Source organism: Podarcis gaigeae (genome assembly GCF_964106915.1).
Source record: "Podarcis gaigeae genome assembly, chromosome: 6".
Classification (NCBI taxonomy): domain Eukaryota; kingdom Metazoa; phylum Chordata; class Lepidosauria; order Squamata; family Lacertidae; genus Podarcis; species Podarcis gaigeae.
Window position 1 is genome coordinate 37,544,451 of NC_139682.1, and position 24,955 is coordinate 37,569,405.

The 24,955-nt window shown below is 41.5% G+C and overlaps 2 protein-coding genes and 1 long non-coding RNA gene across 10 annotated transcripts in view; 1 reads left to right on the forward strand and 2 right to left on the reverse strand.

Moving 5' to 3' along the window:
• The window catches only part of TRAF3IP3 (TRAF3 interacting protein 3), a 38,872-nt gene extending 28,973 nt beyond the window's left edge, over positions 1 to 9,899 (reverse strand). For 2 of the 8 annotated variants that reach the window (XM_083745538.1, XM_083745545.1), the window contains exons 1-2: positions 8,642 to 8,844; positions 340 to 415 (exon numbers count right to left, since the gene is read on the reverse strand). In XM_083745538.1, coding sequence (XP_083601664.1) covers positions 340 to 415; positions 8,642 to 8,657 — 92 coding nt within the window. In that variant the 5' untranslated portion in view covers positions 8,658 to 8,844. Of the gene's footprint in view, positions 1 to 339; positions 416 to 2,125; positions 2,517 to 2,980; positions 3,011 to 3,095; positions 3,135 to 8,641; positions 8,845 to 9,035 lie in introns of those variants that run through there. The other 6 variants (XM_083745542.1, XM_083745540.1, XM_083745544.1 and 3 more) reach the window with 6 other exon arrangements.
• On the forward strand, positions 3,241 to 9,986 carry LOC310847658. The gene is made up of 3 exons (XR_014565947.1): positions 3,241 to 3,313; positions 6,964 to 7,027; positions 9,888 to 9,986. It is a non-coding gene; the product is annotated as an uncharacterized lncRNA (long non-coding RNA).
• Positions 9,987 to 10,264: 278 nt separating this feature from the next.
• HSD11B1 (hydroxysteroid 11-beta dehydrogenase 1) lies at positions 10,265 to 23,477 on the reverse strand. The gene is made up of 6 exons (XM_083745639.1): positions 22,881 to 23,477; positions 22,064 to 22,194; positions 19,103 to 19,214; positions 16,385 to 16,570; positions 15,058 to 15,201; positions 10,265 to 13,486 (listed from the first exon to the last, which is right to left on the reverse strand). The coding sequence occupies exons 1-6, from the start codon at positions 22,966 to 22,968 to the stop codon at positions 13,269 to 13,271; spliced, it is 879 nt and encodes a 292-aa protein (XP_083601765.1). The 5' UTR covers positions 22,969 to 23,477; the 3' UTR covers positions 10,265 to 13,268.
• Between the last annotated feature and the right edge of the window lie 1,478 nt (positions 23,478 to 24,955).

Here is a 24,955-nt window from a genome sequence, read left to right on the forward strand (position 1 = left end):
GTGCTGCTTTTGATGCTTACAGCCCTTCAAGCTTTAGGTCCCAGGTACTTTAAGGACTGTCTAGTCTCATATCTACCTACCTGTCTCAGTTTTGCAATACTAAGCCTAGCTTGGTTAGCAGCATGGCAGAAAGCGACAATGTGGGCATGGGAGAAGAAAACCAAGAGTAAAAGCGGACCAATGTGTGGCACCCGAGATGAAGAAGGAACCATAATCAGGGAAACAGGAGCAAAGGGCTCAAAAAGTTTATTGCAGAAGGTTCTGCAGATTCCAAGTATCATTACTCACAGGTTCAGTGTGTGTTTTGTATGATCTGGTCCAATTCTTCCTGCAACCTACCTCTTTCTTGGAGTCTTGATTTCTGGGCTTGACCAATGTGAAGGAAGTTTTCCGTGAACTGCGGAGGCTTCACCTACTGGGAATTAAACACATGGCAATCAAGGTGACTGTTGCTTTATTTTGATCATTGGAACACTTCTATTACTTACTGCTCAGCAGCTTGCCAAGGGCAGGGAAGCACTCGCAACAGATGCTTTGTGTTAAAGTTTGAAGAAGGCAAGCAGAAACCAGGATGTATGGCTGTGGTTGCATACTTTGGAACCGTCTTCACAGTGATGCTCAATTAATACCAACATTATTATCCTTTGGCACTGAGAGAAAATCTTTTTATTCTTCCCAACTTTTAGACTATCTATTGGATCTGGCCAAAACAAAAAAAAATCCTTCCAGTAGCACCTTAAAGACCAACTAAGTTAGTTCTTGGTATGAGCTTTTGTGTGCATGCACACTTCTTCAGATACACTGAAACAGAAGTTTCCAGACCCTTCTATATAGTGAGAAGGTGGGGAGGGGTATTACTCAGAAGGGTGGTGGGAATGGGTGATTGGCAGATAGCTGTGATGAGCCTGTTGACGACTCTTAACGACTGCAATAGGTCTTACAGGAAAAAGCAAGGGGTGAGAAGGTGAAAAATGGCTATCTGAAGAAGTGTGCATGCACACGAAAGCTCATATCAAGAACTAACTTAGTTGGTCTTTAAGGTGCTACTGGAAGGATTTTTTTTGTTTTGACTATGGCAGACCAACACGGCTACCTATCTGTTATTGGATCTGGCTTTTACACTGCTTTAAACTGCTGCTCTTGCTGTTTTGGGCTGTATTTTACTTTATATTGATGTTTTATTGTGTTATTGAAGGGTGATACAGAGGGATTGATTGTTAAATCACTCTGGATCTATATGTGAGGGCAATAGGTTTCTTAAAACCTCTTAGCAACCTTAAAAACTACAGTTCCCAACATTCTTTTGGGAGATGTTCTGAATAAGGCCAGGACCCAAAGAACTATGAGGCTAGCTTTTGTAAGTCCAAGGGTTTACAGAACTTGCTTTTTTCAAGCAGCTGTCACATGTAAAACTGCTTTTAAAACTGAGGGGTGTTTCAAAAGCAGTTCATGAGAGATAAGGGAGGGGATCATCAGTTCAATGAAAAGTTAAAAGTTTTTTTAAAAAAATCCATTAGTATAGTGTAATGGCTCCTTTGTGAACTTAAGTCACTCTTTGGATTCTGAGCTAACATGCCCAAACTTCCAGAAGTAATGGCCAGCACTTTCTGGCTGCAACAGCTATTCTTCATACAATGGAAAGTAAATACTCATGCTCTTTGATTTATAAGATATATACATCTTCATAATGTACCACAAAAATCAAATGCATGAACTACTGCCAATGTATTGGAAACAACGGTAGCCCCCCCCCTGCAAATACCATATGGGGTTGTGATTCCAATTGGAGGGGGGGGAGCTAAATCCTTCTGTCCATGCCATGGTCCTGCTCCAGCTTAGCCCCACCCCAAGGTATTAGTTAAAAACATAAAACTAGCCAAACTCTGTAACTAACATCACCTGTAGCTCGGCTCTTACAGAGAAAGGCAAAAACGCAATGTTCTCACACAAGCCAGGTACTCAATTATAAGTACACACCAAATGTTTGTATTGAAATTCAGGTTATTATCCTTATTTTAAAAATAATCAACTTAAAAATAACCACTTTTTAATATATATATATCTAGAGATAAACACAAACCCTACCTACAGCCTCACCACACTGCAATAAAATAAGCACTGTTACCTCTTTGATGCACAGCTGGAAGATGTGTAAGGGAATGTAATTGGTGTCCATTGCACTCAGCTGCTTAAAAAGTCACCCCTCTCCCAGCTGATGCCTTTATCTCTGAATCAAGCATTTTGATCTGACTACTCTGCAATGTCCTCTATCCAAGTCTGTGCTCTGGGCCTGCAGCTTACTAGGCTGTAGGACTCCTAGGCCTGCTCCACCAGGAGAGCGTCTCTTTAGGTCAAAACCCCCATCACAGACAGGTGGGAGTCTGTCCCCTTGGCAGATGAAACGATTCTCACCTCACTTCCAAAGTGGAGGTAAGAGTCCCATTGTTCACCATGTAAACACAAAGCAGAATGAAGGTAGGATGTAGGGGGCTTCAAAATGGGCTGTAGCATTCCAAGTTGCTAGTGAATTCCCTCCTGTTTAAAAAAATGTTACTGGGGCTTGCTTTTCTATTTTTTATGAATGCCATTTTTTAAAAAAAATTATAAGCAGTTTTGCTTATGGCCTTAAATAAGTTGCTTGGTGACCTTGGGTGTGTTTTACAAGCAATCGACAATTTATAATAGTGCTGAAAATGATGATAATGTGGGAATGGGATTAAAAAAATTGGGACAGTCCCCACAGTCTGAAATGGTACAGTCCACTCTGCCAACCCCATTATTTCGTTTATATCCTGCCTTTTCATATTTAATGCCCAGGGCTATAATACTATATCATCTTCCACACTCAGTGTAGGGGTGGAGCATGTGCATTGACAATTTGTTTAAAACATTTCTATATAGTTTAAAAATTATCAGTTTACTGTAGCTAACAAATATAAAAAACAGCAGCAAAAAGAAATCGCCCTAGAAAAAGAATCACCTTGATTTCAATGTGTTAGGCAGTGCTCCCCCCCCCCAAAAAAATGTTTAGGGGTACAGCATTCTCATTTTCCTACTCATATTGAAATACTGCCCCTCAATGAGGTCAAACTTACATTCACAAAATGTTTAGGGGTATGCGTCCCCCTGCGTCCGCCCAGGAAAAAAGCACTGGTGTGAGGTGAACATTATTTTAGGGGTTTCCTTCCATCTTGAATTAGCTTTTTGGTTGTGATTATGATTGCTAGCATTCCTAGGTCAGGAGCATCCCAGAACCTGAGATTTCAGGGCCCAACCCTGAGACCTGGAGGCGGCCCCTGATGGTGTCATAAGGGTGAGCCCTAGAGATGGAGATTAATTGGGAGAAGGGAGCAGAGGTGGGCTGACACCTCAGAGCAGCAATACTGTCATTTGCAGCCAGGCCCTGCCAGGTTGAATATTATTATTATTAGTAGTAGTAGTAGTATTCTTGCGCTCCACCTGGAGACTCTTCAGGTCAGACTTGATTGTCTAGCAACCCTAGTGACTGCACACATAGCAATTACAAAGCTAATAAAACAACAACAACCACTTGTGGATATAAAATACCCTAGATAATCTACAACATCACACAATATAGCTTTATAGGCTAAAAATCAAACAAAAGCCCAAATGAGCAGAGGACTTTGCAAGCTTAAGAGCAGCACCATCTATTCTTAAAGGCAGATTTTTTTCCCCTAAGAGAAAGACAACTTCAAAAATACTTTATCCACCTTTTTGAAACAACACTATTAGCCCACGTATATATAGACTTGCAGTTTCAGAACATATGAATCATCTGCTTCCCTTAACATGCAACCGGGAAGTAGAGACAAAGTGCTGCGGCAATGTGTGGAGGGATAGGTTGTGTCACACCATAGCAGCACAACTGGTTAATGACTGTGGGTGAAGTAAGAGCAGTTGCAGTGTGTGACAGAGCTAGCCACAGGCCTCTCTGCTCCTGTACTTCAAGCATACTGTGCTTTATTTAGCAGATGTTTTAAGAAACTGACAAATTTCCTAGCGTTAAGCACTTGGTAAATTGCCCATCTTCATTGCCTCTTTGCTTGCCAGTCCAAAGGTCATCTCAAATACAGCCGCATCACGTGGCTAATAAGTATGGTAAATGTATTATTAGTAAGTATCCCATTTACCTGAATGGATAATTTATTAGAAATTATTTGGTATGTATTCCACATTTGTTCGTTTTTTATTGATTATCTAAAATGCAGGTTGGTCTCTGTTATTTTTGTTTTCATTCATTGTATGTAATGTATTTAATTTTATTATTAGCTGACGAAGGTTCATCTTTGAAACAGTTGACTTAATCTGGAAACAGTGGCGTAGCGTGAGGGGTGCAGGGGGGGCCGGCTGCACCAGGCGCAACATCTGGGGGTTAGGGGGCGCAAATCCACGGGTTAGGGGGTGCAAATTACTTGCCTTGCCCCCGGTGCTGACAACTCACGCTACGCCACTGTCTGGAAACACTGTTCTGCTTGTTTGCTGTTCATTAATGAATTCTACATACCCAGCACTACAATACTGTTGGACAATATCTGTTGAAAGGCATTCTGCCTGTGTCATGGTGTTCCCTGACAGCAATTTATTACGTTGACTATTTCTTGTTTATGGATTTATATATACATTATATAATGATGTTTATGATTTGTAAATTTTGGGTTATATTCTAACTACTACTAAAAATACATTTACCATACTTATTAGCTGTGTGTTGTGGCTGTATTTGAGCAGATTATTCTGTATTGCAACACAGGGGTTTTGTTTTAGTCCAAAGGTCAGTGCATATTGGATGCTAGGCACAGCTGTATACCGACTGAAGATCCAGGGCCAAACTACACTTTGAGAATGGATTTCCTGAGGCATGGATTTTCTCTTTTAAAAAACCCCCAGTCTCTTCTCCTCTAATAGGACTGGAGAAATAATGCTGGGGAAGTAGTTTTTTGTAAACCTTCCCTCCCACTGTTTCCCAACCTCAGCTGCTCCCTCCTCAAGCTGCTGTTTTCTCTACTGAGGAAAAAAATAGAGGCACCCACAGTGCATGCTGGAAAGTGTACTTTGCTTAACTAATATTATTCAAAGCAAGCTTCATTCTGGTTTTAGAAGAGACATGATTGCTGCCCACCAAAGAAGACAGCTGCCACACATTTCGCATACTGGATCCAATATCCCAGACCCTCCAAGTGTCCCTATTTTCCAGGAACGTCCCTGATTTAGAGAAGCCATCCTGGTTTCTGATTAGATCCTGGAATGTCCCACTTTTCCATAGGACGTTCCTGTTTTCAGTGGCAAAAGGTTGGAGGGTATGGTAGGATGTCCCTATTTTCATTGGTGAAATGTTGGAGAGTATGGAATTATCTGACCCCCAAGCCTTCTGAAGGCAATCCTGTATAGGGAAGGATTTTTAAAACTGTTTTTTATTATGTTTTTATATATGTTGGAAGCTGCCCAGAGTGGCTGGGAGAACCCAGTAAGATGTGTGGCATATAAATAGTAAAATAATCATTATGAAATGGGACGTCCCTATTTTCATTGGAGAAAGGTTGGAGGGTATGTTATTCAGGCCACTTCTGGCAGGAGCCAGTGAAATTAGAAAAATTCTATGATGCTTGTATGTGTGATTATGCCTGTGTGATCTCAAAAAGCAAAGGCGCTCCTCCCTGTTATGTATCTCCTGTTTTGATGTGCAATGCAATCTCTTTTTAAAAATAAGTATATGGTTGACTTCATTTTCAGTCTTTCTCTTGTGAAAGTATTTCCTTCTTAGATGGGAATAGTCTCTTAAAAACAATTGAAAGAGTTAACAGAAAGGGTGGATAATTTATACATGACTTGAAACATTCATGTAGCCAACCACAGAAATGCAGGCTCACAGGATGACTTTCAAATGAATCATCTTTCTCAAAGTATGAGAGAAGTACAACAGTTTTTACATTTAGTGCTTACGGAGACAGACAGACAGACAGACAGACAGACAGACAGATGCTTTTTTAATGTCCCTTTTGAATAACTTCAGAAACATGGCAGATAGTTAGGCCCTGAGTAGGTACCAAGCACATATTAAGTGGCTGGATAGCTCACCAGTCTAAACCCATCTTCAGTCCTTTAGTACCTGACTGTTATCTCACATTTCATGACAACCTGAAATTATCAGGATCAGTATTGCTGGAATGATCTAAAAGGAAGACTGTAGTGCAGAAGAAGTGCCCTCCAAATATTATTAGACTCCAACTCCCACCATGCCCTGCCAGCATGGCCAGTGTTCACAGATGATGGGAGTTTTAATACAGAAGTGTCTGGAGGGCATTACATTGGCTAGACTTGCTGAGGGCTATGCTGTTCATGCACAGAACCCTACTGGCTACCTTGCTGTAGCGCAAAGCTTTCTAAACTTTTCATGTTGGCAACACATTTTTTAAACGTGCATAATTTCGTGACATGGTAATTCAGTTTTACTAGCAAACCGGAAGTTAAACTGACCCCTTTCCAGCCCCAGGAGAAGCGCAGGGAGCGTTTGTGCGACACACCTACACACTGCAGCCAACACACTAATGTGTCGTGACACACAGTTTGGAAAGCTCAGCTGTAGTGTAAACTCTATCCAATATATATTATCAGTCGCTATTTCCCAGTTTAGCACTGCAGGAAATCTGCCTCTAGTGCAGTGAGAAACTGGAGGCAGATTGCACCTAGCAAAATTCATCGTGCTTGGATCTCCAATCTCCATAGGGTTTGTACCAAAACTTTTCCTGCTTATTGCTAGTCCAATGAGATAACATGAAGAATACCAAGATTAGTGAAAAAATATTGTATCAAAGAGCCGCAATATGGTTTGCCTTTTTAATTTTTATTCGGTAGGATTCCTTTTACTTGTATTCTTCATAGCCTTTTTGTCAAAAACCATTCAGGAATTTGTTCTTCATTTTCAACTCTTTCTCCCACTCACAGCCTGAGCACCTATCTTCTTCCCATACTGGACAATGTCATTGGCCTACTGGATAGCCTTATAAAGGTAAATGGGTTAATACTACTACTAATAATAATAATTTATACCCTGCCCATCTGGCTGGGTTTCCCCAGCCACTCTGGGCGGCTCCCAACAGAATATTTAAAAAACAATGTATACAGACAGGGTTAAGTGGAAAGTCAAGGCATATGTTTGCGATTAAACTTCCTTCATAGGATTTATATCCTAAAAAACAGGATAGAAATAATTATAGGATATAATAAAGTATTAATTTAAATAACAGAAAGCTGCAAAAGCTGAACAAGTACCTGTCCTTGCTGGCTAGCTTCTTATCCACAACTCTGTTGTTATGACATAAGGCAGCCAATTGGTGGGAACTGCAATACGTGTTCCATAAGTTGTTCATTAATTGCCACCACATTTGATGTTCACATGGTAGAAATAAGCAATTCAGGTTTCGTCTCCCTGCCACTAAAATTTAATTGTTCATTTTTCTGCACGCACACACAATATATTCACATTTGCATTTGCCACATGGTTGTTAGACAGGCTGTCCTCTTTCTACAAAATTCTGTCTGAATTTAATTCCATTTACTTTCTAGTATTGCAACACTGTACCAAAGCTCCTGCTTGAGGGCATACAGTAAATAGGTTTGTTTTGCAATTTCCTAGCTTTCTCTTGCATTCAGACTTTCTTTGCACATCTTGTCTTGGCACATTTTATGAGCCAGCTACCAGGGCTGGACCAAGACATTTTGCTGTTTGAGGCAAAGTACAGGGTGTCCTTCCCTGAGCATTCCAAGCCTAGAAGCTTGGCAGCTAAATCTTTATTCAGCTTGGGTGATGGGACACCCAACATGTGAGGCAGCAAGTCAGTTCAGAGAGGCAAAGGCATGCCATGTAGCAAACACAGCTCTGTCCTCCAACAGAGGGGAATGGCCAGGCTTGTCTTAGCAGGAACAACCAAGGGCTCCTGCTGCCGTCCCCCAGTATCTGCTACCTGAGGCAGGTGCATCTCATTTCCTATTGGTAGGGGTGGCCCTGCAAAATTCTCAGGTGAGATATCCTGAATGAGATGTGCTACATTATTATTATTATTATTAACATTATCATCATCGTTACATTAAATTTGTATACCACCCTATACCAGCAGGTCTAGTTATTTAGCTGACACATTATTTCATCCTCATTCTCTTTTACTGGTTCCATGCCACCTTTCCCCTCCTCTATTTTCTGCCACGTCCAGTTTAGATTGAGAGGCAGCATGAAAAGCTGCTATTTCTGCTTGCTTGAAGAAATAATGAAAGCTGTGTGCCATGTTTAACTGTCATAAAGGGGGGCAGGAGAGAGAGAAAAGTATGGCGATCACCACCTCACTCCCTCTTAATGCCCACCACCACTGCAGTCATAGTTTGTTTGGTTTTTCCTGAGAGTTCCTTTTAAAAAGTGAAAGGTTCACACATATAATGTAATTTTATACTAAACATAACCAGTTCTTTATTTTCAAAAATCAATCCATTTCAAAGTCTAAAACTAGACAATATTTTAAACGAGGATTTTGAAGCCCATTCAGCCTGGCATATGAATTAATTCTGTACCCCAAAAAACTTATGAAACAGGTTCTCCCCCCCCCCCCCCGAGAGCTTAGGAACTACCTACCTTCTCCAGATGCCATTACTTTATTTTGTAGCTGCTTGGAAAAAACCTTAGATTCAAACCAGACTATGAAGATGAGAAGTGCTCTCTTTATTTAACCCACAACACTGGGCATACTGCTGAGGCCTTTTAAATACATTATTGGTTTCCTTCTTCCAGTCTTGGCCGAAGTATTTGCCTTGGATGAACACAGATGCCCTTTATCTTTCCCTTGCAGGCATGGTCGCATACACACCAGTTTAATCAGGGGAAGTAATGCCTGCTCATGTTATGGCTGCACGTTGTCAATTGTGTTGTCAGAGGCTCAAAGCAAAACGTTCCTTTTTGTAGATTGCGTTTGCTTTCTATAATCAACAAACAAAAATGGAAGGTCGTTACGAACAAGGGAAGTCCTTACCTTTGCTTTTCCATGGTGGGCCCGAGTGAACTCGACAAGATCCGAGAAGCCTGGCTCTTCACTTGCCAAGGCACAAACGAGAAGATGCCCGTTTAGCTATCAAGTACTAACATGCTGCAACTGTCATTTTCATTCGGACAGCTTCACTTTGCTGCTCCGTTAAAAAAAGCAAAAAACAAAACAAAACAGGAACTATAAGCCACAACACTTTACCCTAGTTCCTCTCTTTCTCTGTCTCTCATTCTGGCTTACTCTGATATGACAAGGGAGGAGACAGGAAGCCCACAACTCTGCAAGCAGGTTCATGGTATAATAGTTTGACCTCATTGTGGTTGGGCAGTCAATGTACCGGTATTTCTTTCACTATCGTTGGGACTGCAGCAACAGTTCTTTGCTGAATTTCTGTTATTAGTTTTGGCGCCTTGAGCCTGTACTTTGTTCCAAGGGACTGTGGTTTGCACCCCGGGACCGAGTCAACCATGATATAATGGCATCAGCCATGATACCTTTTGGATTAAGAATTCCTTGATTTGTGAAGAAATCAATGTTCATCCATTCTCAAGCATTGTGACAGTCAAGCTTTTAAGGTGGCAGTAGAATAGTGGTTTCTTTTGTGAGCTTTCAACCAGGAAGTCCTCCATCATTCTGACTTCTGCCAACAATTCAATTTTTTTAAAAAAGATGTGCCCTTAGACTAGTCACTGTGGCCCATTGACCCATCCTGTATCTATAATACTATGAGTAACTTAAAGCACACTATAAACTTCCAACTTAGGCTGCAAGTGTTCACACTTTCCTGGGAGTGAGCCACATTTAATACAGCAGGATTTACTTCTTCCTCTTCCTCTGCAGGTTGTTGGCAACACTGAAGATGGTGTCTGTGTTATGCCAAATTCTAGCTTGTTTGTTTGTTTAAATATTTATCCCACCTTTACTTACAAACACTCCCACAATTGCTAATGCTAAAAAGAACAGTAATGAAATCAAGACAACAACAAAAAATTTAAATTTAAAAAACCCAGATGAAATATAAATCACGACCATTGGTGCAAAATTTGAAGCCATAACAGCAGATTAAAACCAATCTTAGTTAATATTTTTTATAAAGGCTTGGGGAAATAAATAGGCCTTTGGTGCTGAACGGATATAATGCTTTGCGGTGAACTGTCCCAAGGAAAGTCAATAACTAGGATGTCACAATTGAGAGAAAAAAATAGCACAGACAACTGTTTTAGTAGATATTATTTTAATGTATGCCCTTAGTTAGAAGGCACTTTCCTTGGTGTACAATCCTACAGTAGTAGGTTGTGAGAAGTTGTAGGACAAGCATCTCACAGTCACAGAAGAGCCCAGTTCCCTCCATTGCATAATCCCATCAGTTTAATTGAAAAATTAGTTGGGGACTGATTTGCAAGTTCACACCAACCAGTTCATTATTTAAAGCAATATTCACCCAATGGATCCCATTATGTTACCTGTCATTCTTCCTTCTATAAAAACACAATACTCATACTGAAAGAGAGGGTGAAGTCTACTGAAAACAAAGTCTAAGTCCAGTCATGAACATTGGAAAATGAACTCTAGAGGCAGGGCTTAGAAATGGCTGGCAAACAAACAAGGTGATAACATTAGTATTGTAGTAGTGTAAATATTAGTACTATAAAAATTGGGGTGCTCTAAAGTGAAGTGAGTCTTGATTTGACAGCATAAATAGGTGATATGGGAGTAGGAATGGGTGAAGATGTTAATCTGGTTTCTCTTGGCTTCTAATTTTCCAGTTTTCAGCTCAGTTCTTTACACTTCCAAGTCAATTTGCATTTTTTCAAAATAAGTCCTCATGAAAATTCATCAACATTTTTTGTGAATTTTGCTTAATATAGGGCTTATCCACGCTTACCCTTTGTATCTTATTTTCACCAATAGATGTATTGTTATTCAGACTTTACCCTACTATGTGCATTTTTGTACACATTACTTAGCTGGAGAACTGCACCACAAAATTTGGAAAGTGTGAATTTTGAAGCATGGTTGTGTTTTAGTTTGCAAATGATTTCAGAGAGTGAGAATCGGGTAAGTTTGGCTAATCAAGTTTCTCCTCCATGCCTGTACAGCAGACAGGAAATTTTCCCAGGTTGCCACCAAATTGAGGTTTTATTTGTTTTGATGGTGTCAGAAGGCAACGTATGCCTCTCACCTCTGACCTCACCAATAAGACAAACCATAGTTGTACAGCTTCAAACTTGTATTGATTTTACAGTGCCGGGGGACAACAGAACAAACACTTTCATTTTCTAGGCCTTCCCTTCTTCTTTAAAATCCTTCACATTTTGCCATGAACCCATGCATCAATCCCTTTTGCACTGATTCATCTGGCTCTGTGTTCATCTGGGTTCAAATAGCAAGCTTTGCCCAACAATTTGTCTTCATTTCTCCGCAGTCTCAGTTGGAGAAGCTTAAAATAATTTTGTTTCCTGATGAGCAAAGCTTTCAGTTTGCAAGTCTAACAATTTGCCTAAGCTAAGCCTTTGATACAATAAAATGAGAAGAGCTGTGTTTTCAGTACAGCTCATTTCTCATGCTGAGCTTTTAGGAGAAATGGGACAGAACAAAAACTGCTGGATGCCTAATATTTCTGAGAATCAAAAAACTGTGCTCTTTCCCCTTATGGTTCCTGGACCTCACAGTGAGGGTTACAATCTTTCTGAATGAGAGATAATCAAAGGCAAAACACCTTGAAATTAGGGGTAAATTAAGCAGCAATGCAATTTCTTTTCAAATATAATCAAGTAATACTTTAAGAAGCAATGTCAGTCTTTGAATGAGATATTGGTCATTCAGGGGACAGGAACCGGGAGTCCCTAGGAGGTACTTCATTTGAATCTCTGAATAGGAAGCCTATTTGCTGGGACAAGAATACTCTGAAATAAGGTGCATTTCCTAATAATGATATTTCCTCTCTGGAGAGGATAGCTTGAGATCAAGATGCCACGTGGCTATTTAACAACGGTTAGAGACAAATCTAGACAAAGATAAATCATAGTAACATCAGGAACATTGTCAACCTAATGAACAGTGGCTAAAAGAAGTAGGGCTCAAATACAGGAATCCCTACTGGGAGGGCATTCCAGAGTGGTGGGGGCTGTGGGACAAATAGAGTATTTTCTCATATTTACAGTTAGGTTTTCCTGAATAATGCTGAACTGTGGTGTAACTTACTTCCCCCCCTTCAAATAAACCACCAACAAGATTATATAGCAGTAGTTTTAAAAGTAGACAATTCTTACGCAGAAGCAATATATTAAAGCACAGCATGGTTTCAAGAGCTACAGCTGGCTGGCATGTGTTCAGATCAATGTGTCGTCTGTGAATCTAATCCACCAGATGGGGGAGCCATTGGATGCACAAAAAACATTGCTTAAAAGGCCATAAATACAAAACCATCCCTTAATATAGTCAGTAGCATAATATCTATGTTATAACTTTAAAGATCAGGTTTTAAAAATGAAATAATGTCTTTTTTCTGGAGTGAGGAGGGAAAGCAATATAAAGACATATTTACATATAGCTTTAATTTTACGTCTCCTTGTACCCATTCTGGACAGCTAGAGCTAAAATTTTGGAGACAATTTCTTGCAAGAAATCAACTTTATATTTCCCTGACACATTTTTTTTACAACATTTTCAAATATGGATTTAGGTAGTTCAGTGTTTCTCTGTTGGTTTATTTTTTAAAGTGCAAAACCTCATGGGATGTATCAGTCGTCGTTTCTCAACTGACAACAAGGCTTCCATAAGTGATATAGTAAGGAAATCAATTTCCTTCTTCTAATCCCCATGCCTCCCTAAATCTACTCTGAAGGGTCTCACAGCAGATTGGGAGGGGGAATGCAGATTGGGAGGGGTTGCTGTCATAAAAAGCCCTCCCTTCCCTCCTCTGTCAATGGAAGACTTACAGTCAGTTGAGTGACATCTTTGGATACAGACCTATAACTTTACCTTTTTATCAGCAAAACTAGCTCTGTCAAAAATGAACCCCAAAGACTTCAAATTTTCACATTTGATTTTTGTATGTGGGTGCCAAATCTGAAATTTGGGCAGAGCTTTATTTCCAAGTACACTAAGTTCTCAGTGCTCTTAAGTTCTAGGTGCTATTATATTTATTTATACCCTGCCTTTTTCCCTGACAGGGACTCAATGTGGCTAATATATAAAATAAGAAAAGCTAAAGAGCAGTTAATCTTTCAGTTTTTCAACGTTATAATTCCTCTGAATGATATAATCCAGGAGATTTGGAGCCCAGTCCCGGATCAATAAAGGGATTCTTGTAGATAAATATTCATAATAAATCTCCCTTTGGCGCAGGGCTCCTCCCTTAATGATTTCCAGTGCACATTCCTCCTTTGGTGCTGCAGAGATCTGGACCACTCCAGAAATTGCTTTCATGGCCGTTTCTAAGGGAAGAAAAGGAGCTCGAGTTAAGTAGGTACCCTCTGTTCAAGAAGTCAGTCAACAAGTGCCTACTGGGCAGAGTGAATTATACCCAGGGATCAGCAACCTTTTTCAGCTGTGGGCTGGTCCACCATCCCTCAGACCATGTGGTGGGCAGGACTATATATTTTTTGGGGGGAGGGAGGGGGGAAATGAATGAATTCCTATGCCCCACAAATAACCCAGAGATGCATTTTAAATAAAAGGACACATTCTACTCATATAAAAACACACTGATTCCCGGACCATCCGCGGGCTGGATTGAGAAGGCGATTGGGCCACATCCAACCTTAGATCGTCTACCCCTGCTTATACCTGTCTACTCAGAAGTAAACCCCATTAGGTTTAATGGGGCTCAGCCTCATAAATGTGTAAAGGATTGCAGTCTAGTGGAGCTGATAAGAAACTTTGCCTGGTTTTGTTTCCACTAAATACAGTGGTACCTTGGGTTACATACACTTCAGGTTACATACACTTCAGGTTACAGACTCCGTTAACCCAGAAATATTGCTTCAGGTTAAGAACTTTGCTTCAGGATGAGAACAGAAATTGTGCTCCGGCGGCGCGGCAGCAGCAGGAGGCCCCATTAGCTAAAGTGGTGCTTCAGGTTAAGAACAGTTTCAGGTTAAGTACGGACCTCCAGAACGAATTAAGAACTTAACCCGAGGTACCACTGTAGTGCATCACTGAATTTCCAAGTGCGTGGGGGTGGTATGTGAGAATAGACGATTTCAGAGGAATTCAGATGACTAATTGCAGTGGCAGTTTCCACATCAGGAGTGTACCGTAGACCATATTTGGCACCGCCTTCATAGGATGAAACATTACAGCTTGTGGTGGTTGCCATCCGGTCATGGTTTTGCCCAAGTGGATCCCTACAACTTGTGCATTAGACCAGTGATTTGTTAGAAATCACTCTTTCAAGTTCTCAGGAATTTTGAGTTACATGTGCTGGCTGTTTCCAATGGTAACTCTTGTGTCTTTGTGCCGTTGCATGTGCAAGTGTGTGTTTATGTAAAAGGGTCTCTATGTAAAAGGAAGTTGAAGAAGCTCACATGGTTTGGAGGGAAGGAAAGCTCACAGCCAATTCCAGACCTAGAAATGTACCGTTAAACATTGCCCTCTTCTCTTCAGCACTGTTCCTTCTCTTCTAAATAATATATGATATATAGAGAAGAACTGATGCAAATAGAGGCTTTCTACTGATGCAAATGGATGCTTTTGAGTTAGAAATAATACTTCATCATTAATGCAAAAGTTTGCATATTCACTTCAGAAGCAATTTGCACGCCTTATCCATTGGCTTCACTGTCCAAACATAATTTATGGGCAAGCCCTACTTGAGAAGACGTTTCTTGGCAATTTCATGGCATTACAATCTATGGTGTTTTAGATTAGAAAAACGGCAATAAACAAACGATCCATATTTACGTTCACGTTGTTGAAGTTGAGATCTGAAGGATTTTGAGCACAGCACAAACCTGCCAATGAAAGCCAGGTCCTTATAGTCAGGTTTCAAAATGTTAAATTGTACCTGTATCGATGAGTCCAAGGACGCAGAGTGTGATGGAAACGTTGGTGTTCTTCATGGCAAATTCTTGCCTCAAGGAGCTGAAAAACCCATCCAGGGCAAATTTTGTTGCAGAATAGTAAACAGTGAATGGGAATGGAACTTTGCCTGCAAATACAGTATAGCAATAGTACAGTCATGGGTGAATTCCACTTTAATCCTGCAGGTGGCAAAGTAAAACCAGCATTGCTTGCATCTCTGTGAGAGATATTTTCCCCCTTCCTGCTTCCATTTGTTTACTTATTATTTTGTTTATAAAATGTTTCCAAGTTATGTAAGCACTCAGAAACTTGAACTTATGGCATAACTGGACCTTGTAAGAATTTTAAAAAAGATATTGCATATCTTTCAAAGCTCTCAAGATGAACTGTTTCGCCCTCCCCACCCCCTCTATAGGGCTGTTTTGTATATTAGCAGCTATATGCAACTCTGATTATAGCCTGTGAAATTTTAAAGCAGAACACTCTGATAGAAATGCAATGAAGAATTGTACAGAACCACACTTAATAAAAGCACAAGGCTGCCGGACTGTGACCCAGAGATCCTGTCAAATGCTTAGGGCACAAGTGGAGAAAGTTTAGTCCTCCAGAGGTTGCTGGACTACAACTCCCATCATCCCTGTCCCTTAGCCATCCTGACCGGGACCTAAGGTTGATGGGAGTTGTAGTCTAGCAACACCTGGAGGACTATAGAGTCCCGTCCCCTGTGCTAGGGTAAAACTGCTATGAGGATTATTATGAATATATGAAATTCAATTGAGATACCAATAATAGAACACTTGAATACCATTCCCTGAGCAGTGGCAGGAGACATTCAAAAAATAGCCCCTGGCCTGTCTCACAAGCAGAGAGAGAGGTGAAGGGACTACAAGCCATCCTTGCAGAAGTACCAATGGAAGAATTGAGTAGACCCATCCATATAATTCACACCGGGTTTGTTTTGCACCCTACAAAGGAGAACAGTCACCAGAATCACTGTTATGGAAAATTCCTTAGCCTTGCTATTGCTTAACAAGGTGAGCAGCTCAGAGATTTTTTTTTTTCATTAATGGGAGCATTTCAGGTAAGAAAACACATTAAAGATGTGAGTTGATCACCACACGTGATCTTTTTTGGAGTTGGCTGAGGGTGTGCACAATTGGAAGCTGCAACCAGCTGAGTGTGCAGTCATATATGTTCGCAGTCATCAGCGTGCACGGCGATCATAGCAGGGAAATCAGAAATGTTTTAAGGAGCTCTAAGGCTCTGAGGGCCGCTGAGAGCTACTTCACACAATTGCTGCTTGTACTCACCTGCCAAGGATGAAACCACTACGATGCTTCCTCCACTGTTCTTAAGCATGGGAAGAGATGCAGCTGTCATGGTCACATAGCTTAAGAAATTGATATTCAGGACCTTTTGCATATACGCAACATCACTATTGAAATAGCTTAAGAAGGCAGGGCTAACATGATTCAGAATAAGCATATCTAGACCTCCTAAAAACAGAAAAGAGTTGTTAGAATTGTTTGTCTTGATCAGCTATCCTAGCAATGCTGTTTAATTTCTAAAATAAAAGATACTTGGATGCCTGGTTCCAACCCATGTGTCTGTATAATTTGAGGTGCCTAACTGAAGGACTCAGCTGTGTCACTGCCCTTTTTTCCTGCATTTGGTCCAGAGTTTCTGGACTCAGCTTGTGCTTGCAACAGGCTTGTTATCTCAAGGAAACAATGTTAGAATGACAACCCTGAAGCAATGATTCACATTTTCCTGGGTGTGATCTAGCTCTGATCTGCAGCAGAGGTAAGGCTGGGCAAGGTTTTCTATCAGGCCATCTATATTTCAGTGAGTTATGATGCTCCATACAAGCCTGTGCCTGATTCAGGGCATATAAGGCTGTTAACACTTCACACTGGAGCCAAACTCTTCAGGTAGATTTGGAGTACTTCCAGTTGTGTGCTTCTAGCTAGGGAGGTCCATGGTTCAGTTCCCAGTGTGTCAGCCATGCAATCATGTCACAAAAGCTTCTGCAAAATGGTTTGGTGGGTGTGAGCAACTGGGGTCGTACTGGGCCAGAAGGCTCCACATTCCTGATTCACAGAGAGTGCTTGCAGCCCATGAGAATCAAAAACAGAGCTTAAAGCTTTGGAAAGCTTTGGAAAGCTTTGGAAAGCTTTAAGAGCACTTAATAGCATAGCAGAACTCAGACTAGCTTTCGCTATCAGGTTAATGAGTGATGCTTATACTACTATGGTAGTGGCCATTTTGGAACTGAAGATTTCAGGACATCTTTTCTTTGATTAAGTACTTCACCAAAGCCACAGCATAGTAGTATGTGTTAATTAGCTAAATATTAGGCATAAAAGGGCAGTTTTAACAAAAACAGGGGAGTAAGTAGTTTAGTGTACCACCAAGGAGTTCTATTGGAACACATTATTATAATTTGGAGTCAGGGTGAGCATTGCGGTGACCAAGGTTGTGAATGATACCAAATTACGGTATTCAGCATAGTGAAAATCCAAGTGGACTGTGAGGAGCAGGTTTAGAAGAATCTCTTCAAATTGAGTGAATGTGTGAGATTCAGGTTGCTTCTAAACTTGCCTTTCCCCTGGAATATTTTATTCATTCATATATTACAGGGAATACAGATAAGCACTGCATTCCAGTGTTTTGTCCGTTATCCTCCCACGCTTTTACAGGGATGATTTTGGGATTCTTCTTTTCTCTACTCGTAATACACAGCACTTCCACACAGGGCCTTAATATTCTAACGATGTTGGTAACAGGTTTTATTTTCCTTAGAAAGGATGCACTTAGATTAAATAGAGGAGAACAGGCTGGCACTGGTGCCAGTGTGGATGCTGTGAAAAATCTGCAGCTACGGGGAGTGCTCATCCCAGAATAAACATCTCCTGGAAGCACCCATAGGTGCTGCGCCAGTGTGGACAGACATACAGCAGGAGTGAGTTGCGAGGCACTTGATGGCAGGGTTGAGTTTCCTGCATTGCTCTGACCCACTAAACCTTCCACTATTAATTTCTGGAATTTGTTGCTACAAGATGTAGTGATGAATGATCACCAACTTGGACAGCTTTAAAAGGTGACCAAACAATCCATTATGGAGGATAAGGCTATCAATTTATGATGGCTGTGTAGAAGCTCCAGGTTCTGTGGCAGTCTACCCCTAAATATTGATTGATGGGATCATGAGTGGGAGAGGGCTATTATCTTCATGTCCTGTGTATGAGCTCCCTATGGGTATCTGGTGTGGAGAGAGTCTCTTCCTTTAAATTCCTGGGAGTTTACCTTAGTGAAGACCTCACTTGGAAAAACAATATAACTCAGGTGGTTTAGGAAGGCCCAACAGAGACTCGATTTTCTCAGGGTCTTGAAAAAGAACAATGTTAAACAACAGCTGATGACCTTCTTCTACTGGTCCACAATAGAAAATGTCCTCTCATATTGTATCACAGTGTGGTACGTTGGCTTGACAGCCACGGACACAAAGTCTTTACAGAGGGTGGTGAACACAGCACATGATATCATGGGCTGTCCCCTGAGCCTGCTAGATGACATCGCAATGGATCGTTGCCTTAGGAGAGCAAGAAAAATTCTCAGGGACAATTCACACCCCAGCCAGCACCTCTTTAATCTTCTACCTTCGGGTAGGAGATATAGAAATATAATCAGTCATAACAACAGGCTAAAAAACAGTTTCTATCCATGGGCTGTTAGGCTGCTGAATGGAAAATAATATAGTGCAACTGACATTCGGGGTTGGTGTGTTGTGTGACAAGCACACAGACTGCAATGAGATTGAGTGTTTGTCGGGGGGAGGGGGAGGCTTGGTTAATTTCATTGTACACAGATTGTACATTGACAATAAAGGTATTATTTATTTATTTATTTATTTTATTTTTATTATTATTATTATTAGTTGACCACTGTGCCAAACAGGGCCCTGGACTTGATGGGCTTTTGCTCTGATCCAGCACAGCACTTCTGATGTCCTTATAAAGTAAGCATACCCCACAATTCCTCTGCTTTCTTCACCACAGACTGAGCGAATGCCATGTCTTCCATGCTGCCATTTATGTAGCTGGCAGATGCTGCCCCCAGCTCCAAGCACTGAGCAACCACCTGAAACAAAGAGGAAAGGAGAATTCTGGAGGCTCGTTGCCCTTTCAGCCCCTTTTGCATCCCAGCAAATTAAATTCCTATGCTATGCAGCATTGCAAGGAAACAGCTGGCTAGTTCAGCTTACCAGAATACTCTGAGCACAACATTTTTTCGGGGGTGGAGGCTGTGTGAGTAAAGGGTCAGCATTATTAGTAGGGAATTTCCAATGGAAAAAGCAGCTTCATCAAAGTTTCCAGCTGCAAGAACACCGAATTTCTCATTTGTAAAAATCAAAATGAAGCAAAATGGGCTTGAACATTCTTAAAATGAACTTGCAAATTCTGGGTATGGGCTCTGGCTTTAGAACTTTATCCCTTACTGGTGTCATCACAACAGCTGCTGTCACAGCCATGTCAGGCTTCTAACTTGCTTTTACAAATGTATTGGAAGTCCTAAAAATGTGTCTGTAATCATGACCATATTTTGTATTGAGCAAGAGCTGCATTTTAAAGTCTGCAACAATATTCAGGAGACCATTGGATTTTCTATAATCAGGGCAGGTGGGAAATCCTCTTCATTATTCCAGTTTGACAGACTTAATTGTAAGTGTCACTGGCTCTCTAGTACCTAGTTTTTGCATTCTTCTTTACAATATAACAAATAATTTAAATATAAAGGCTATTAAAATCTAAGCAAAGGTGATGCATGGACGCAGGTGGCGCTGTGGGTTAAAGCCTCAGCGCCTAGGACTTGCCGATCGAAAGGTCGGCGGTTCGAATCCCTGCGGCGGGGTGCGCTCCCGCTGCTCAGTCCCAGCGCCTGCCAACCTAGCAGTTTGAAAGCACCTCCGGGTGCAAGTAGATAAATAGGGACCGCTTACCAGCGGGAAGGTAAACGGCGTTTCCGTGTGCGGCTCTGGCTCGCCAGAGCAGCGATGTCACGCTGGCCACGTGACCCGGAAGTGTCTCCGGACAGCGCTGGCCCCTGGCCTCTTGAGTGAGATGGGCGCACAACCCCAGAGTCTGTCAAGACTGGCCCGTACGGGCAGGGGTACCTTTACCTTTAAAGGTGATGCATAAGTATGTACTAAGCATAGAGTGCTGGCGTAGTTGCAGTTGTTAACCCTATCATAGGCTTTGTTACTTTTTCTGTTAAGTAATTCAGTCAGTGTACAAAGATAAAGATCCCTAGCTTGGACCCACTTCTGCCAAAACTTGCTAGGCTGTTCTCTACAAGTGCAATATCAGCTTGGCTTAGTGGCCAGAAGTGAAGCAGAGGCAATGCCCACAGCTCTGTGTGATCATGGCAGGATGAGCCCGAATGCTCTAAAATGTTGAGAGAAAATCCTTGAAAAGATATTAGGTGACATATTGCATACAAATATGTGTATGTCGGGAGCAATGTGAACAATTCAGGTTAGGAGGGGCAGGCCTTAGGGCTGCACAGCTTCCAGTCTCACTTTGAATTTGTTGTATAAAACACAAATAAAGTTGTGGCCCTTAATGAACCTGATACACACTGCCTCTTCTTGCCTGGCTAAGGGTACAAATAGGAACAAATGGAGTTGAGTTCCAGCATTTCAAGTCACTGTGTGGGTTGCTATTGTCTATTGTCTATAAAACCTCCTGGGTTGTTTCTTTTTCCACTCTAGGGCAATAATCTTCCCACAGCTGTGCTTCTCACACTGCTGTTTGTCATTATTGACATGCATGGTGACCCTTGGGTGGTTTTTCCTAGTGCTGTGTACTGAACTCTCTGTTCTTCACGTTCTGAAAAAGTATTCTTCCATTGCAGAAGAGACTTCACCATCCCGCCTCTTTCTCACTTTAGGATTTAGAATTTGAGTGGATGAGGGGTCAGGCTTATCTTATCACTGCAAAGTGGCTGTAGGTGCCTCTTGTGTTTTTCTTTCCATGAAATGTTTCTCCGGAGCTCCACAGTCTTCCCAGCAGCCTGCACTTCCTGATCTGGTAAAGGCCCATGGGGGGATGTTACTGCATGATTTCTTCCCCTGAGTTTGAATTGAAACATAGGAAGCCAGGAGGGCTGGCTGCCAAGGCACAGAGAACAGTGTGATCACTGATTTGGTGTTTTTTTGTTTTGTTTTTTGAAGTAAGTCCTTTAAAAATCATTTTTCAATGGTTTCTTTAAAAGGAAAAAATAAAATTAAAACCCTTTACTTTTCAAACAACAACAGCCAATAGCTGCCAGGAGCCTCCCCGCTTTCCCATGCTTACAGAAAAGTGCAGCCAAGGACATCATGGCTTTTTCAGGAAATGCAGGCACCCAGGAATGCTGCAGAGTACAGACCACTGGAGAGAGGATTTGCAGAGTGAAAAGGAAAAAATGCTCAGAAACATCCCATAACCAACCTGAAAGTAATGTAAGCACAAGAAAAGGCCTGCATGCAACCCACCAGGAATTCTCCAAATTTTTATCTTTTCTTTCATAATTTTTGAATGCCCTTATATGTGGATCCCTTTTCCCATGAGTCACACTTCTGTAACGGCACCTACTGCCTCTCTCTTCCATTTTTATGAGCAAATGCATTGATATTCCGGTAAATTGATATTCCTGTAAATTGAGACATGCATTCACACTCTGCTGGTGGTAAAACTGCAAAACCTAAATTGCATCTGGAAGTAAATAAATGTATATAAATCTGAATTTTAGTAAAGCATATGACTCTCCCTTCCTTCCTGTCAGGTTTGGCAATTTATCGTCACCCGTATGTGAATGTTTATCCCAATGCACATAAATATGAATTTTACATTCATGGGGTTACACATTATCTATCACCTGTGTGTGCAGGTGACTCTACAGAAGCATGCCCAGTAAAAGGCATGCATATATGAGTATATGACATTTACTTTCTGGAGCTTGGCTTCTGTTCGCGCAGTGATCAGTATGTGGGAGCCCATGCGTGCCAGGTGGTATGCCATCTGCTCACCGATTCCAGTGCTTGCCCCAGTAACAATCACACGCTTCCCTTTGAGCATTTCTGGAGAGCAAGATATAGGGACAGCCATTTATAAAGATCGCATTAAACACACCACCCAATGCTAAATCAGTCTCTAAAAGGGCAAGAAGCTTAAGAAGAGAAACAGCCATTTCTGCCTGCCGATCAGTTGCCCAGTCCAAACAATCTTCCGGTTTAATCTGCATTCTTCTCCCAAGAAACCAGCAGTCATAAGAATTGCTAACATTCCAAAAAGGATGCAGAATGCCAAGACAGCCATTTATTTTTGTTGTTGTTGTTGTTGTTGTTATTTTACTCTAATTAAACATGAACATGCATTTCTTTTTCAAGCCACTTCATACGTTCAGCTTTCTCAAGTTTTTGAAGCAATTGTACAATTAAGCAACTTTAAAGAAAGCCCAATCCTTTTCGAAATAGACAGAATATGAAAGGCTGTTGGAGAATCCAAATGGCAAGCCTCCTAACCACACCTGTTTGCAGGAAGAAAAAAAAATAGCCCTGCCTGATGCATGATGTATTTCAAAGGCTTGCCAAGCAAAGCCTTCTATTATCGGCAATGCAAGCAACGCCCAGACATGTTTCGTTTTAGGCTTGCACCAGTTCCTGTATAAAAACCATTCCGGTGTGACTCCTTTCTCTTTCTCCCCCTCTGTCTCCCCCCTGCTTTTATTTTAAAATGTCTTTACTTAAAAACAACAACAACTTACCCGGCTTAAAGTCTTCATTTCCCGAATAAAAAAAGAAGGCCAAGATCAGTCCTGCAAAAAGAACCAGAATCTTTTGCAGCAGACCCATCCCACTGCAGAGTCAGGAAATAATCAAGCATGAGAAGCAAGGAGGAGGAGGGAAAAAAAGCCCTGCAGAGCTGTTCCAGACAGAGGGAGCAATGTCTATGCTGCAAAAACCTGGTAGCATAGAGGCAGCAACTTGCCCAAATGTCCAACCTTCTGACAATTCAGGGTACTCGTGGCAACAGCTCCATCACAAGCCTCTAATTTACTGTTTGTCAAGAGTTGATAAACTTCGGCCTACGTGATCTTTGGATCCTGGCTGTCCCATTTCATATTTCCTGTCCCTACGGTTAAAATAGAGAAATTTGCACAACACCCTGAAAGAGGTGTGTCTTTGCTGAAAAGCATCAAGTTTCACTTCAGAGAAGATCCCAGGCTGCCTACTCCAGGTGGGCTATTTTTTTTATTAAAAAAAATCATTGTTTAACATCTGCCAGGCATAGACCCCCCACACAGCACAAGGCTCAAGTGCAAGAAGCTTATGACTTCCACCCCAAAGAGCTTGCAGAGACTGAAGTGCAGAAGCAGAGGATGTTGTTGTTATAATATCAGGGATTCAGGGCAAATGGGTGGACATGACTAAGTTGCACATGTTTGGGAAGCTGAGCCAACAAACGTGTTGCTGTGAGTTTTCAGATCCTTTTTGGAACTCTTGACAGTCTCGCAGAGTTGTTATCAGTCTCCAAAGTACTTTTATGCCCATAATTAGTAGAATATTTCAAAACTTCATATTCATCATTGGCATTACGTGGTGCTGTTTATGCTTTCTGATACCACAGAGTAAGCCATTCTAAGATATGTTAATCCCCACTTTACAGTCGTGGGCCTCCGACTCTGAATGTGTTCTAATACAGATTTGTGAGCCAGATCCGCCCTAATTGTACCATGGTGTTCATGTGACGCCCAGTGCCCACGCAGCTATGGACCAGTCAAAGATTCAAGTTGCCAATGAACTCAGCACTGCATCCAATGCAATTGTGGTGCCAATGGCTGAACCACGTTAGGTTCACTAGCAGCACTGTGTTGTGTGCCATTTTGTTCTTCATGCACTAGGTGCATGGCTTCCCCATGATGAAAATGAAGCAACTGGTGATACGGGCCCAGAACATACCACCCCAAAGATTGTACATCTAGTCCACCCCCCTGCAATGCCGGAATCTTTTCGATCCCTGGTTTCTCCACCCACAAAGATCTGGGAACAACCTCTGTTGGAGACCCTGGAGTACCACTGTCAGACCAGTCAGCTATGGGGCAACTTTGTATGATTCTTCCAAGACATACTGGAACATAGCAGAGGCTTGACAACCATATGTCAGGAGTGCTCTGATGGTGTTTCCTGCTTGGCAGGGGGTTGGACTCAATGGCCCTTGTGGTATCTTCCAACTCTATAATTCTATGATTCTATACAAAAAACCCCTTGTGCTTCTCTCTCTTTCTTTCTAATCTTTTTCAAAGTCAGTGCCAAATGTGACTAGCATGACCAGTATGACTAATGAAGGAGCTCTAGATGAAGATGAGGAGGCAGAGTTATGCAGAAAAGAGCCAGCCTGATTCTCAACATTTGGGGTTATTAAGCTAATAAAAGACAAATAGTTTCTCTCTCTCTCTCTCTCTCTCTCTCTCTCTCTCTCTCTCACACACACACACACACACACACACACACACACACACACACCGTAGCTTATATGCTGTACAGTGCTTTTTTTCTAAGAAAATGTTTAGGGGCGCTGTCATTTTCCTACTTATATTGAAATACTGCCCCTCAATGAGGCCAAATTTAGATTCACAAAATGTTTAGGGGGATGCGTTCCCCTATGTACCCCCAGAAAAAAGTCCTGGCTGCGTACATGTTGCTTATAAATGAACTGCTGCCATCCATGCCTATGGGAAAAGGAAAGGAAAGTAGACACTGTTCCAGCAAAGGGAGGTGGCAGAAGCAGGGGGTCCATATCAGACATTGGGTGGCCTCAGCCTTCCATGTCAGAGATCCT